This window comes from Lepus europaeus, chromosome 15 (genome assembly GCF_033115175.1).
Source record: "Lepus europaeus isolate LE1 chromosome 15, mLepTim1.pri, whole genome shotgun sequence".
Lineage (NCBI taxonomy): Eukaryota > Metazoa > Chordata > Mammalia > Lagomorpha > Leporidae > Lepus > Lepus europaeus.
Genome location: NC_084841.1, coordinates 24936703 through 24950631, shown reverse-complemented (window position 1 = coordinate 24950631; position 13929 = coordinate 24936703). Strand labels below are relative to the sequence as shown.

Genomic DNA, 13929 nt, shown 5'->3' with positions numbered 1-13929 from the left:
GCAGCTGCTTAACCCATGCGCCAGGACCACCAGTCCTAGCCAAGCCTATCCCAGATATGCTTAGAATGCTTACATTAGCCTGTAGTTGGGTAAAATCATCTAGCACAAAGCCCATTTTATAATAAAATGTTGACTATTTCATGTAATTTATTGAACACTTGTATCCACAAAATGCTGGCAACACAGCACACTGTAGAGATCGTTTCCACTCCTACCACCACCCCACTGTGACTGCAGGGTTAACTGGGAGCTGGGGCTGCCCGGCATTGAGAAGGAGGATCAAACTGCATGATACTAGTTCTGGAAAAGTTTGAAATTCAGAATTTGGAGTACAGTTTCCATTGACCACATGTCACTTTTGCAGCATGGTAAAGCCAAAAGTATCGTTAGGTTGAGCCACCCTAAGTTGAGGCTATCTATGCTTCTGTTTGGACCCTTATTTGTGGGGAGCTTTAGAGCAGATTTCCTTGTTTTTTGGGAGGGAGTTTTAGAAAGTCCTTATAGTGGGTGATACTGAACTTGGTGAATTACAGTGGCTTCTCAATCATAATACGTGTTGTGATATGGGGAAGGAACAGGTCACTTAGTGAGCAGCTGGACCACGCTGGAGTGTTTCCATCTTGCTTCTCTTGTTAGCTGCGTGTCAGTCCTCAAAGCCTCCCTGGCAGCGAGGTGTGCTGTTGGTTGGGAATGCTGTCTAGATAACACTGCCTGGCTTTGTGTGACTTGAACGCATTGAGTGAATTTCTTCCATTACAAGGCGTCTGCAGGGAGGCCTGGTGATGTCAGGGCTCTGTTCTCGTCTTGAGCATCTTCCACAATTGGAGGCTGATGGAGCACCTGCAGGCATCATGTCCTCACACAGCTGTGGCTGTGTGGAGGATGCAGAGGGCCTGTGGGTGGAGCATTCCTCTAGCACCTGCCCCTCTCCACTTCCCTCCTGTCCACTTCCCTCCTGTCGCCACAGCTGCCCAAGGGATTCATTTTCCATCATTGCCATAACAAAGTTCCAGCATGACAAAGAACCACCACCTGCGTGGCTTAAAACAGCATGCATTTATCAGCTTATAGCTCTGAAGGCAGGAAGTCCAACTTGAGTCTCATTGGCTAAATGAAGGTGTCAGCAGGACTGCGTGCCTTTGAGTTTGGTTCTTTGTGGCCAGAGGGCAGAGGCCCTTGTTCCCTTGCTGGGTGTCGGCTGAGAGCTCTTCCTAGCTTCTGGAGGCCATGTTCATTCCTTGGCTTGTGGACCCCTGCCTCATCTTCGAAGCTGTGGTGACTGTTCAAGTCCTTCTCATGCTTTGATTATCTCCTGCCTCTTTTTCTGTTGCATCTCTGACCCCTGGTAGCAAAGGTTCTGCACTTTCAAGAACTCTGTGATTAGACTGAGTCCATCCAATAATCCAGGATGATCTCAGATTCTATGATCTTAATTACATCTGCAAGTCTTCTCTGCTGTGTATGGTAACGGGGATTAGGACATAGTTGTCTTTGGAGGGATATGGTTCTTTTGGTAGGAAGAGAGGAGAGGCTGAAGAGTTTGAAAACAGTAAAACTGAAGACACCAAGTCTAAGAGAGTTTAGGGCAGAGCTGGTTTCTTTTCCTTATGTTGTTATGGAGTTAATAATATTTCAGTGTATAAGGAAGGCCGATAAACCAATAGCCTATCGTTGATTTTTGAGTTTCATCACCCATGTTGCAGAGGAGGTTGTGAGAATGTTGGAGCTGTCCTGGTTTTGCCAGGCTCAGTACTGAGTTGGGGCTTGAGGAAAAGCAGTTATTCTACTCATCTTCTGGGTTGCAAATTTTTATGATTTGCCTTCATTTCATTTTTTTAAAAGATTTATTTATTTATTTGAAAGTCAGAGTTACACAAAGAGAGGAGAGGCAGAGAGAGAGAGGTCTTCCACCTGATGGTTCACTCCCTAATTGGCTGCAAAGGCTGGAGCTGCACCAATCCGAAGGCAGGAACTTCTTCTGGGTCTCCCACATGGATACAGGGGCCCAAGGAGTTGGGCCATCTTCTACTGCTTTCCCAGGCCATAGCAGAGAGCTGGATCGGAAGTGGAGCAGCCAGGTCTTGAACTGGTGCCCACATGGGATGCCAGCGCTTCAGGCCAGGGCATTAACCCGCTGTGCCACAGCATTGGCCCCCTTCATTTCATTTTTACATTTGGAAGATCTGGATTTTACATTTTGAGGCAAAGTCAAAGAGGTGGGACATTTCCAGCTTTTAAAGAATGTGAAGTGGAGAACTTCGTCTAGGAATGTAGGATTGTAGAACCCCTGTGTTTTGTGGCGTGTGTGTCTGTGAGAGAGAGGTGGGGATATATAGGCTATTTCTTTTTGCGTATTGAGTTAATGTGGTAGAATGTGAATGATTTTGTAGTAGGTGAGTGTCTCGTGTCCGTTGTCATGAATTCTTTGAGGATCATGATTTGCTTTTTAAGTGTCATCAACAGGGCATAGATGAACAGTTCTCCTGTTTCTGGATATTTCCCTGAGGAGAGTGTCTGCTGTAAGAGTGTGCTTGACTCTTAGTATCATTGCCAGCCTTGGGCATTACATTTGTAAGTGGTTCTTAGGAGGGTTGAAAAGTGACACCTCGGTGTTAAAAATTCTTTGGTTACCTTAGAGGTCTTCTGTATCCTTCATGTTACCCTTGTTAACCTGCCTCCTAATGTGGATCCTTTATTTTGAAAAGGGGGATTCCACTGTGGTTGGAACAAGTCGGCTCCGCGACTTATATGACCGATTTGAGGAAGAACTGGGGAGCAGGCAAGAGAAGGCCAAGGCTGCCAGGCCTCCGTGGGAACCTCCGAAGACGAAGCTAGATGAAGACTTAGGTGAGTCAGGGTCGCCAGTTCAAGACTCTGCCCTTCTGGCTTCATCCTGAACTTTTGGGATTCCCAAAGTGAAGCGTCTTCGTTGTCATTTTATTTTTCTTACTTAAGGTCAGCAGAGTGCACAGTGGTAAAACTTCCTTCGTTCTGATGTTACTTTTCCTCAGTAAATTAGCAGAAGATACGAGAGATCTCATCTGCAAGGCATGCTAGCCAGCTTGTCTCTTTGAGTTGTACAAGCTTAGAAGTTGGGACTGGCAGTCCATGTCCCCATGAAAGTGGGAGCCTGGGCCGCGTGCCTCTGATGTTTGCCAGGCAGCGCCCTCCCCTTGCAAAACCAGGTGCTCCTGGCTTGCTGAGGAAACAGCAGTTAATAGCCCAATGCTTTTTAAAGGGTTCTGCATTCACATAGCCAGTTTGTGTGATTTTCTCGTATTGGTCATGTGTATGTCCTCCGGTTCCAAGTAGGTGTTGAGATGTTTGAGGACAGAAACTGCTTTTTGCCATTTTGTGTCCTTAGCTCCTAATGAATATCATGAAAAGGCGAGACATTCAGTATATACTCTTAGCTGTGGTTTCTGTGGCTCTTGCCTGTTCACGTTGCGTATGTCTCAGTCCTGAGAGGCAATATCTATGGTGGTAAAAGCACTGACTTGGAAGCCAGATGGCTTGGCCTCAAATCTGTACTGCAGCATGTGCTTGCTCGATGACTTTGGGCGGGTGATTAATCATCAAGCCTCAGTTTTCCCATCTGTGAAACGGGGTTGACAGTTGTGTCCTCCTCATGCAGTACATGTAAATACAGCTCTGAGTTGGGTTTTATCATTATGTTTGCTGCTACTACATTAATCTCTTAGAGGATTATTCCAGCTCCTATGAATTTAAAAAAATTGCAGTAAATTACAAATAGCAAAGTTTACCATCTTAATAATTTTTAATAGTACAGTTTAAGAATGCATTGTTTGGGGCCGGCGCCATGGCTCACTTGGCTAATCCTCCACCTGCGGCACCGGCATCCCATATGGGCGCTGGGTTTTATTCCTGGTTGCCCCTCTTCCAGGCCAGCTCTCTGCTGTGGCCCGGGAGTGCAGTGGAGGATGGCCCAAGTGCTTGGGCCCTGCACCCCCATGGGAGACCAGGAAGAGGCACCTGGCTCCTGGCTTCGGATCAGCGCAGCACGCCGGCCGTAGCAGCCATTTGGGGGGTGAACCAACGGAAGGAAGACCTTTCTCTCTGTCTCTCTCTCACTGTCTATGACTGTATCTGTCAAATTAAAAAAAAAAAAAAAATGCATTGTTTGCAGCCAGTCTGTAGAACTGCTTCCTCTTGCAGGACTGAAACTGTCCCCACGAGGCAGTCACTCCTCCGCTGTCGCTCCAGTGTTCCCTTTCTGTGTTCCTTTCTTCCTTGCTCCTTCTCGTCAGCCTGCTCCTATCCCATTCAGGGCCTCTCCTGAGAAATTATTCACTTACCTTTTGGGATCATGGTTGACTTTCTGCTTTCCAGATTGCTGTAACTTTTAAAATATTTTTAATGGGTTTTCCAATTTTATCTATTTAAAACTAAAATTTATGCCTGCGCTGTGGCTCAATAGGCTAATCCTCCGCCTTGTGACGCTGGCACCCCGGGTTCTAGTCCTGGTCAGGGCGCCGGATTCTGTCCTGGTTGCTCCTCTTCCAGGCCAGCTCTCTGCTGTGGCCCGGGAGTGCAGTGGAGGATGGCCCAAGTGTTTGGGCCCTGCACCCGCATGGGAGACCAGGAGAAGCACCTGGCTCCTGGCTTCGGATCAGTGCGGTGCGCCAGTCGCAGCGCGCCGGCCGCAGCAGCCATTGGAAGGTGAACCAACGAAAAAGGAAGACCTTTCTGTCTCTTTCTCTCTCACTGTCCACTCTGCCTGTCAAAAAAATAAATAAATAAAATTTATAAAACATTAAAAATTTATTTACTGTTTTCCAGATTACTGTAACTTTTTAAATAAAACTTTAATGCTTTTTTTAAAGACTTATTTATTTATTTGAAAGTTAGAGTTAACACAGAGAGAGAAGGAGAGGCAGAGAGGTCTTCCATCTGCTGGTTTACTGCCCAGTTGGCTGCAACGGCTGGAGCTATGCCGATCCGAAGCCAGGAGCCAGGAGCTTCTTCTGGGTCTCCCACATGGGTGCAGGGCCCCAAGGACTTGGGCCACTTTCTGCTGCTTTCCCAAGCCATAGCATTGAGCTGGATCGAAAGTGGAGCAGCTGGGTCTCGAACCGACACCTAAATGGGATGCCAGCAGTGTAGGTGGTGACTTTACCCGCTACACCACAGCACCGGCCCCTTAATGAGTTTTTAAATTTTATTTATTTGAAAGGCAGAGAGAGAGAGAGAGGAAGAGAAAGAGAAATACCAGCAGACAGATTTCCCATCCACTGATTTATTCCCCAAATGCCTGCAATGGCCCGTGCTGGGCCACGCTCATGCCAGGAGCCAGCCACTCTATGCAGATCTCCAATGTGGGTGGCAGGAACATGGTTACCTGTTCCGCTACCATTGCTTACCAGGGTGTGCCTAACAGGAAGGTGGAATTGGGAGCCAGGTGAAGACTTGAACCCAGGCACTCTGATATGTGTTGTGTGCATCCCAGTCATCATCTTAACAACTATACCAAACACTGCCCTGCTATAGCTTTGCATACTACCACTGTGTTTTTTTCATTTTATCTAGCATCATCCTTTAAATCTTATTTTCTCTGTAAAATAAACTTTGTTTTCTTCACCTTCCCATCTAGACTTAAGACTTGCTCTTATGGGCTGCATGATTGTTTGTGGTATCACTTAGCACAGTGGTACAGAGTAGGCCATCAGATGTTTGCTGGAAGAACAAACAGCTGTGTTCATATTTAGCGGCTAGGGTTGCCTGGAAGTCTGCATGAAAACCATTGTGTTAATTGCCTCAACTTCTTTCCATGTTTTTCTCCAACTGCTGTTAGAGAGCTCCAGCGAATCCGAATGTGAATCCGATGAGGACAGCACTTGTTCTAGCAGCTCTGACTCTGAGGTTTTCGACGTCATTGCAGAAATCAAGCGCAAAAAAGCCCACCCTGACCGACTTCACGATGAGCTGTGGTACAACGACCCAGGCCAGGTGCGTGTATTTTTATGCTCTTGCTGTAGAGGTTGCAGACCCACACGTCACATTTATGTCTCTGGGCTCAGAAGATGCATGTTGCCTGGTGTTGAAACTGAGTTTTATTCTCAGCACTAGGTGTCATTCTTCAGACCTTATTTCTTTTCAGCTTCAGAGTTCAGCTGCAGGGCAGCTGTTCCTTGAATCATGTTCGACGACCATTGTAAATTCTGTGTTGGGGTGCAGGACAATGGCATCACCTCATTAAACTTTGTAGTAGAAAGGAGAGAAATGGTAGGAAGGAGGAGAGAGAACTTGTAGGTCTTTTTAAAAGCAGTTCACCTGGAAGGTATCTTGCTACAAAATAGTCCTATAAAACTTCAATTTTTTTCAGTTGGTCAGTCACATATCCTTGTAAGTTCCTTTTCTTGTTAAAAGTATATTCTAGTTAATGCTGAAATAGCTGGATGATTTTTGTTTTAATTACTGATTTATTGGGGTCGGCATTGTGGCACAGTGGGCTAAGCTGTCGCTTAGGATATCGACATCCCATATTGGAATACCAGTTCAAGTCCTGGCTGCTTAGCTTCCAGTCCAGCTTCCTGTTAATGCCCATGGAAAGGTAGCCAGATGATGGCCCAAGTACCTGAGCCCCTGGCACCCTTGTGGGAGTCCAGGATGGAGCTCATGGCTTCTGGCTACGGTCTGGTGCAGTCCTGGCTGTTGTAGCCATTGGGGAGTGAACCAGTGGATTGATGGTATCTTTTTCTCCCTCTCTGGTGCTCCCTGTCTCTCTGATGCTTTGCCTTTCAATTAAAATAAATAAATACATAAATATTTTAAAAATTACTGTTTTATTATGAAGTAATACATAATAAAAAATCTTAAGACTTGTTCTTAGAAATATATAATGTAGGCCGGTGCTGTGGCTCACTAGGCTAATCCTCCGCCTGCGGTGCCGGCACCCCAGGTTCTAGTCCCGGTCGGGGTGCTAGATTCTGTCCTGGTTGCTCCTCCGGTCCAACTCTCTGCTGTGGCCCAGGAGGGCAGTGGAGGATGGCCCAGGTTCCTGGGCCTTGCACCTGCATGGGAGACCAGGAGGAAGCACCTGGCTCCTGGCTTTGGATCGGCGCAGCGCTCTGGCCGTAGTGGCCATTTTGGGGGTGAACCAACGGAAGGAAGACCTTTCTCTCTGTCTCTCTCTCACTGTCTAACTTTGCCTGTCAAAAAAAAAAAAAGAAAAGAAATATATAATGTATCCAAAGATAGTATCTTTAATGCATGTGAAGTAATATAAGAAAACGTATATCAATATGTTACCATTTAAAATTTATTTTGTAAATAACTCCATACTATTCCATATTTTAATTAAGATACTCTTCTGCTGGTTCTTGTTAGATGATAGCTATCCAAAACTTCCTTTATGGAATTAATATAGTTAGGGAGCTGGCATTGTGCTGTGAGTTAAGCTGCCACCTGCAATGCTAGTATCCTATATCGGAGCACAGGTTCGAGTCCTGGCTGCTCCATTTTGGATCTGACTCCTGCTAATGTGCCTAGGAAGGCAGAGGAGGATGACTTGAGTGCTTGGGCCCCTGTCACCAATGTGGGAGACCTGGGTGGAACTTTGGAACTTTGGCCTGGCCCAGCCCTGGCTATTGAAGCCATTTGGAGAGTGAACCAGCAGATGGATGATCTCTCTGTCTCCTTCCCTTTCTGTCACTGTGCCTTTTAAATAAAATAAATCTTTTAAAAAGATAAAGAAAAGAAAAAGGAATTAATATAGTTAGAATGCTTGGCAAACATGTCCTTTGTGGTACCTTTTTTTTTTTTTTTTTTTTGACAGGCAGAGTGGATAGTGAGAGAGAGAGAGAGAGAGAGAGAAAGGTCTTCCTTTTTGCCGTTGGTTCACCCTCCAATGGCCGCTGCGGCCTGCGCATCTCGCTGATCCGAAGCCAGGAGCCAGGTGCTTCTCCTGGTCTCCCATGCAGGTGCAGGGCCCAAGCACTTGGGCCATCCTCCACTGCCTTCCCAGGCTATAGCAGAGAGCTGGCCTGGAAGAGGGGCAACCGGGATAGAATCCGGCACCCCGACCGGGACTAGAACCCGGTGTGCTGGTGCCGCAAGGCGGAGTATTAGCCTGTTAAGCCACGGCGCCGGCCTCAGTACCTTTTGCTTTATTGAAATTGAACAGAAGGGCTGGTGCTGTGGTATAGTGGGTTAAGCCTCTGCCTGCAATGCCAGCATTCCATGTGGGTGCTGGTTCGAGACCTGGCTGCTCCACTACCAATCCAGCTCCCTGCTAATATGCCTGGGAGGAAACTGAAGGATGCCCAGGTGCCTGGGCCCCTGTACTCACGTGGGAGACCTGGAAGAAGCTCCAGGCTCCTGGCTTCTGCCTGGCACAGGCTGGCCTTTGCAGCCATTTGGGGAATGAACTGGTAGACTGGAGTATCTCTCTGTGTGCATCTCTTTCTCTCTCTCTCTCTCTCTCTCTATTTCAAACAAATAAATAAATTTTTTAAAAAAGAGAAACACATGGGGAAAAACTATATCTCTGCTGATTACTCTGTAAACAATATGGTATAACAACTGTACATAGTGTTTATGCTGTATTAGGTATATAAGTAATCTAGATATGATTTCAAATATAAAGGAGGATGTGCAGACCTTACATGCAAACAGTACACTATCTTGAATAAAGAACCTGAGCATCCTTGAATTATGGTATCCAGAGGGTGGTACAGAGGGAATTCCCAGAACCACCCCCCATGGACATCCATGACTGCATATATATACATATATACACACACACACACACACACACACACATATATATATACATACACACACAAATTGCCTAAAATTTCTATGGATTTGCAATTCATTGTATGAAAATATCTCAGTAAGATTTTGAAAAGCAGTATTAACTAGAAGGTATGAATTTCTTCAGCCTTTTAGTAGGCATTTTCTTTCCTTTGCTTCATAGCTACCTTTAAGCTTCTCTTCAAAGCATTTAATCTGCATATCACCTTCAGAGCGTTCTGTGTGTTCCTGTGCTCGCTTTGGCAGCACATACACTGTGTGTTCCTCTAGGATATAAATATGCTTTTTTTTGGTGAAAGTCATTTTTTCTGAAATAAGAAATAGGAGCAAGCGTACATTGAAGAGGAAGGGGAAAATGAGGGTCAGGTGGGCTGACACTGATATCTCCTGCTTGGCCACGCAGAGAACTGGGGAGCCCAGCGCATCATGCAGTTTCCCATTATGAGACATTATAGACACTTTGCAGCTTTATTGGTTTCGGAACAACCGTTTAATCTTCTCACAGTGACAGCCTCTTCAGAGCTCCGGTGCTCGTGACATGAAAACCCACACCGTTTCTCAGGCATCAGCGTGCACGGTGTGGATTCTCCCCCTAATAAAAACGAATTATATTCTGTTTCTGACAGATGAATGATGGGCCACTCTGCAAGTGCAGCGCAAAAGCCCGGCGCACAGGAATTAGGCACAGCATTTATCCTGGAGAAGAGGTAAGTGGTTCAAGGTATGACGTCCACGAGCACCGAGAAGCCAAACGCAGACAGGTGCTGTGGCTATTCCTCTGCATCTTAATGAGATGATGTCATCAAAATGACCTTTTCAAAATGGCCGAATAGTCTCTGTTACTGATAATTGCAGAGGCAAAAAAGTTGGGTTTTGGGCATGGAGTGGGGAATGTTGTTAAGGAAACTTAAAAATATTTTGAAAGGCTCATTATTTAATATAGGCAAGGTGGGGCCGGCGCTGTGGCTCACTTGGTTAATCCTCCGCCTGCGGTGCCGGCATCTCATATGGGTGCTGGTGCTAGTCCTGGTTGCTCCTATTCCAGTCCAGCTCTCTGCTGTGGCCTGGGAGGGCAGTAGAAGATGGCCTAAGTGCTTGGGCCCCTGCACCCGCATGGGAGCCCAGGAAGAAGCACCTGGCTGCTGGCTTCGGATTGGCGCAGCACTGGCCGTGGCAGCCATTTGAGGAGTGAACCAACGGAAGGAAGACCTTTCTCTCTGTCTCTCTCTCACTGTCTATAACTCTACCTGTCAAATAAATAAAAAAAAGACATAGGCAAGGTGGATTTGATACGTGTTTTATTATTTTAAGGATTCTAAAACTGCATGTATTATAATTTTTTCATGTTTTTAGTTATCTGATTAAACTGCCGTGAGGCACACCCTGTCTTGGCTAGATAGTGAGGCCACTGTTGCTGCGTATGGATGCTTGCCCTTCACCACAGCACTTGTCACATTCATTGTCTTAGCCAACTGTCCCCATCAGACTGTGAGTAGACACGGTGTACTCCTAGCCCTGGCTTGTTGGGGACATTCTAAAGAACTTTGATGGAATGGTAGAACACTTTTACATTGTACAAGGCTCTCTTACTGTTCCTATTTTGATGATTTTCATTTATTTTCCCCTCTTTTATTTTTTATAAGCTATTTTTATTAATCCCAGGATTATCACTTTATTTCCTCACTTTGTATTTAAACATTGTAAATTCTCAGTTTCTGTATAAAACTTGTTTGGGGCCATAGAATTGAAGAAAAGACTGTGAGAGTACCTGATAATTTGAACACATGCCTCATTTTCACCTCCATTTGTCTTTAAAGTCAGGAAGTGCAGCAAGGTGTTGTGGGGCAAGACAACATCTGTGAGCGTTTGTGTATGTACCTGGGGTTGGGGCTCTGAGTGGTTATTAGGGATCTGTATCTATGACAAGAAGGAAGCATAGGGCATATTGGGAAGGAGCGGTGCACCTGTGATATGGGCCTGATGCAGCCTGGCTTTTTGGAATTTTCTTGTATAGTCTGTGAACAGTCTTCGTACCCCTATCTCCCTCGGTCCAGAGAGCAGCCTATGAAAGGAAGGGCATGACCTGGGGAGAGAGGCTCTGCAGCTGAGGCTGACCCCAGGTGCTGACCCCAAGGTGCTGACCCTGAGATACCAGCAGCAGGCTCTGCATAGACTGCAAGCCCCACAGTTGGGCAGCAGGCAGGGTAGCTGAGTGCCAGTGCTAGCTGAGGACCTGCAGGCGAGAAGGGCAAACTCATACTCAGAGTGTATGTTTATTCCCGGAAGAACCGACTTCTGACCCCTTCCTGTATTCGTATTGCTAAGCACTAGCAGATAGTTCTCCTCAAGGAGTGGTGCCATTTGCGGAGCTCAGCATGGGTCATTGCACCTGGCCAGTTACATGTTCAGCAGTGGCATTTGGTGTAGCCTTGCTTGGGGGGGTGCATGGTACCCGGCTCATGTGAAGCCCCTGTCTCTGCCTCCGTGGCCACCTCATTCATGTACCTATCCTGCCAACTCTGGGATGACTTTGGACAGATGCTAACTGGCACCAACTGCTCTGGTCACTTTGTCTACTTGCTTCTTTAATATCTCTCCCATGGTGGTTGCTCCCTGATGGACATCTGTATGTGAGACAGAGAGCCTCATGCTCCCTCCCATTTATCCACCCCTCTCTCTCTAACCTGAGACTTCCTATCCCTGATCTTCTAACTTTTCCCTTCTAGGCGCCTGACCAGCTGGCAAGGCCGCTTTCTTCTGCCCATGAGTTTATCTGTAGTCTAACCACAGGCCACGTCTCTTTCCAAACGATGTGATGACCGTGTTTACATGCCCCAAACAGTACATTGGTGACATATGCCCTCACTGCTGTCTTCTGAAGCCATGTCACAGTGAGACTGTGGTGTAACCCGTTTTGGTTTCCATCCACTTTACCAACTGACCTTTCTGCAAACCAAACTTGGGCTTTTTCTTTCTCCATCATCCTTCCATCCTTAGTCATCGGCCGAGGGAAGGTGCCCTGCCCAGGTGACTCGCTTTTGCCCTGTGCTTGTGTGTGTTTTCAGCTTCTGATAAACCACCTCTCTCTCAGGGTCACTGGTGCCTCTCAGTTTTATTGCCTAGTGGGACAGATGGGATCCAGCTTATGATGGATGGTTCTGGCCATTTGTCTATTTGGTGTCCCTAGGCCAGGCCTTCTACATCTACTGGGACCCGTAGCACACTAGGAGTTATGTTTTTCCCAGAGGGACACAGTTCTTTTCTATTGATGGTGTGGCCTTGCTTCAGATCCTTAAGGACTGGCATTTCTATAATTTTCCCCATGTGGCCTGCCATGAAGTTCTCTTGGCATCTTTTCCTGCCATCACTGTAGCATCAACTGAATTTTGATCCCAGCAGCATACCTGCTTGTACTTCATCCTGGAGACGCTGAGGCATTTTTCACTTGGGCTGCACTCTCTGCCCTGCTCTATAAATGGACCCGAGCAGTTTTTTTAGGTGTGATCATGCTGCCTCCTGAACCTGAAGCGGTCCACCAGGTATTGGGCTTCCTTGTTCCTTGTTGGAGACAGGAGATAGAATGATTTGTGTTTTGCTCTGGAGGGAGCATCTTGACTCTCCCCACCCCACTAGCTGCAGCAGGCCTCCGAATCTTGGTAGAGATTCTGTCATGCTTTGTAGTGCTTGTGTTTCACCAGGGCCTCTCTAGCCTGATCAGCAGAACATCCAAGTTGTAATGGAGCAGTGTGACGTTCTGTGTGTGTCCCAAAAGTCAAGGCTCTTTGGCTGTTACAACAGTGGGTGTGAGAGCTAGCAGCCCGGGGCAACATCGTACATGTTGTCTGTAAACCATTCTGATCCTCATTCAAATTGTGATAGAAAAGAACTCATTTACCAGATTATCTGCCTTGTACTTTGTACCTGATATAGTAACGTGCTCCAGCTAAACTGTAACACCGTATGTGGCAGCTGTATTCAGAGCCACTTCTTGGGAGCCTATGATAGTCGACTGTCGCCTTTCCAGAGTCCTTCGGGGCCACATTGGTGAATTTGAGGGAGATATGATAGTTACCATCACCTCTGTGTCCTTTAAATCCTTAAGAGAGGTGGTAGTTTTTAGCCACCCTCCACTCCAATGCAGTATTATTTTCAATGCCTGTGTGCATGTGGAGGGGGGTGGTAGTGGCACTTTTCAGTGACTTTTACTTGTTTTTTTCTATTGTGTTAGTTCTTATGCCACAGGTCATGGGCCCAATGTGGAGAGGTACCAATTGCCATGCAGTCTAATTTCAATGTTATATAAAAAGGACAGAGAAATGACTATCTGTGGATTCAGTAGACTCACTGTAAGCCATATCTTTTTTTTTTTTTTTTAATTTATTTGACAGAGTTATAGACAGTAAGAGAGAGAGACAGAGAGAAAGGTCTTCCTTCCTTTGGTTCACTCCCCAAATGGCCGCTACGGCTGGCGCTGTGCCGATCCGAAGCCAGGAGCCAGGTGCGTCTTCCTGGGCTCCCATGTGGGTGCAGGGCCCAAGCACTTGGGCCATCCTTCACTGCCCTCCTGGGCCACAGCAGAGAGCGGGACTGGAATAGGAGCGACCGGGACTAGAACCGGCGCCCATATGGGGTGCCAGCGCCGCAAGGCGGAGGATTAACCAAGTGAGCCATGGCACCGGTCCCTGTAAGCCATATCTTGACCGAGATTCCATTTATTACCTTGGGTGGCTTCCTGTCTGTGCTAGCTACAGTGGCAGGATGATGCATCCAGTCTCCAAGTGTCAGTGAGGATTCAGATACTGTGTCCAATGCTTCTTGAACCACCTGGGTATTCCCCTTTCCAGGTAACATTTTCCCAGGTAAATTGCATAGGCGCCTTGGCAAGGACAGTGTTGTCATCACCATTTTTGCTTTTATGGTGGGATACCTTCCTGCTGGGATCTGGTTATCTGTCCCATCAGTGGATTTCAGTCCAATCACTTGATTAGGTTCAGAACTAGACATGACAGTATGACTGTTGGAATGACATGCCCTCAGCCTCTTGGTAGCCTTCTTGTTAGTACAAACTACATAGTCCTCTTGTTGGTTACCTACTTACTTTTTTTTAAATTTTTTAAATTTTTATTTATTTATTTATTTTTGACAGGCAGAGTG

The 13929-nt window shown here is 46.5% G+C and overlaps 1 protein-coding gene across 4 annotated transcripts in view; it reads left to right on the top strand.

The window, feature by feature from the left end:
- The window catches only part of DROSHA (drosha ribonuclease III), a 127370-nt gene that overhangs the window by 20264 nt on the left and 93177 nt on the right, over positions 1-13929 (top strand). For all 4 annotated transcript variants that reach the window (XM_062211821.1, XM_062211822.1, XM_062211820.1 and 1 more), the window contains exons 7-9: positions 2706-2847; positions 5813-5967; positions 9402-9482. In XM_062211821.1, coding sequence (XP_062067805.1) covers positions 2706-2847; positions 5813-5967; positions 9402-9482 — 378 coding nt within the window. The remainder of the gene's footprint in view (positions 1-2705; positions 2848-5812; positions 5968-9401; positions 9483-13929) is intronic.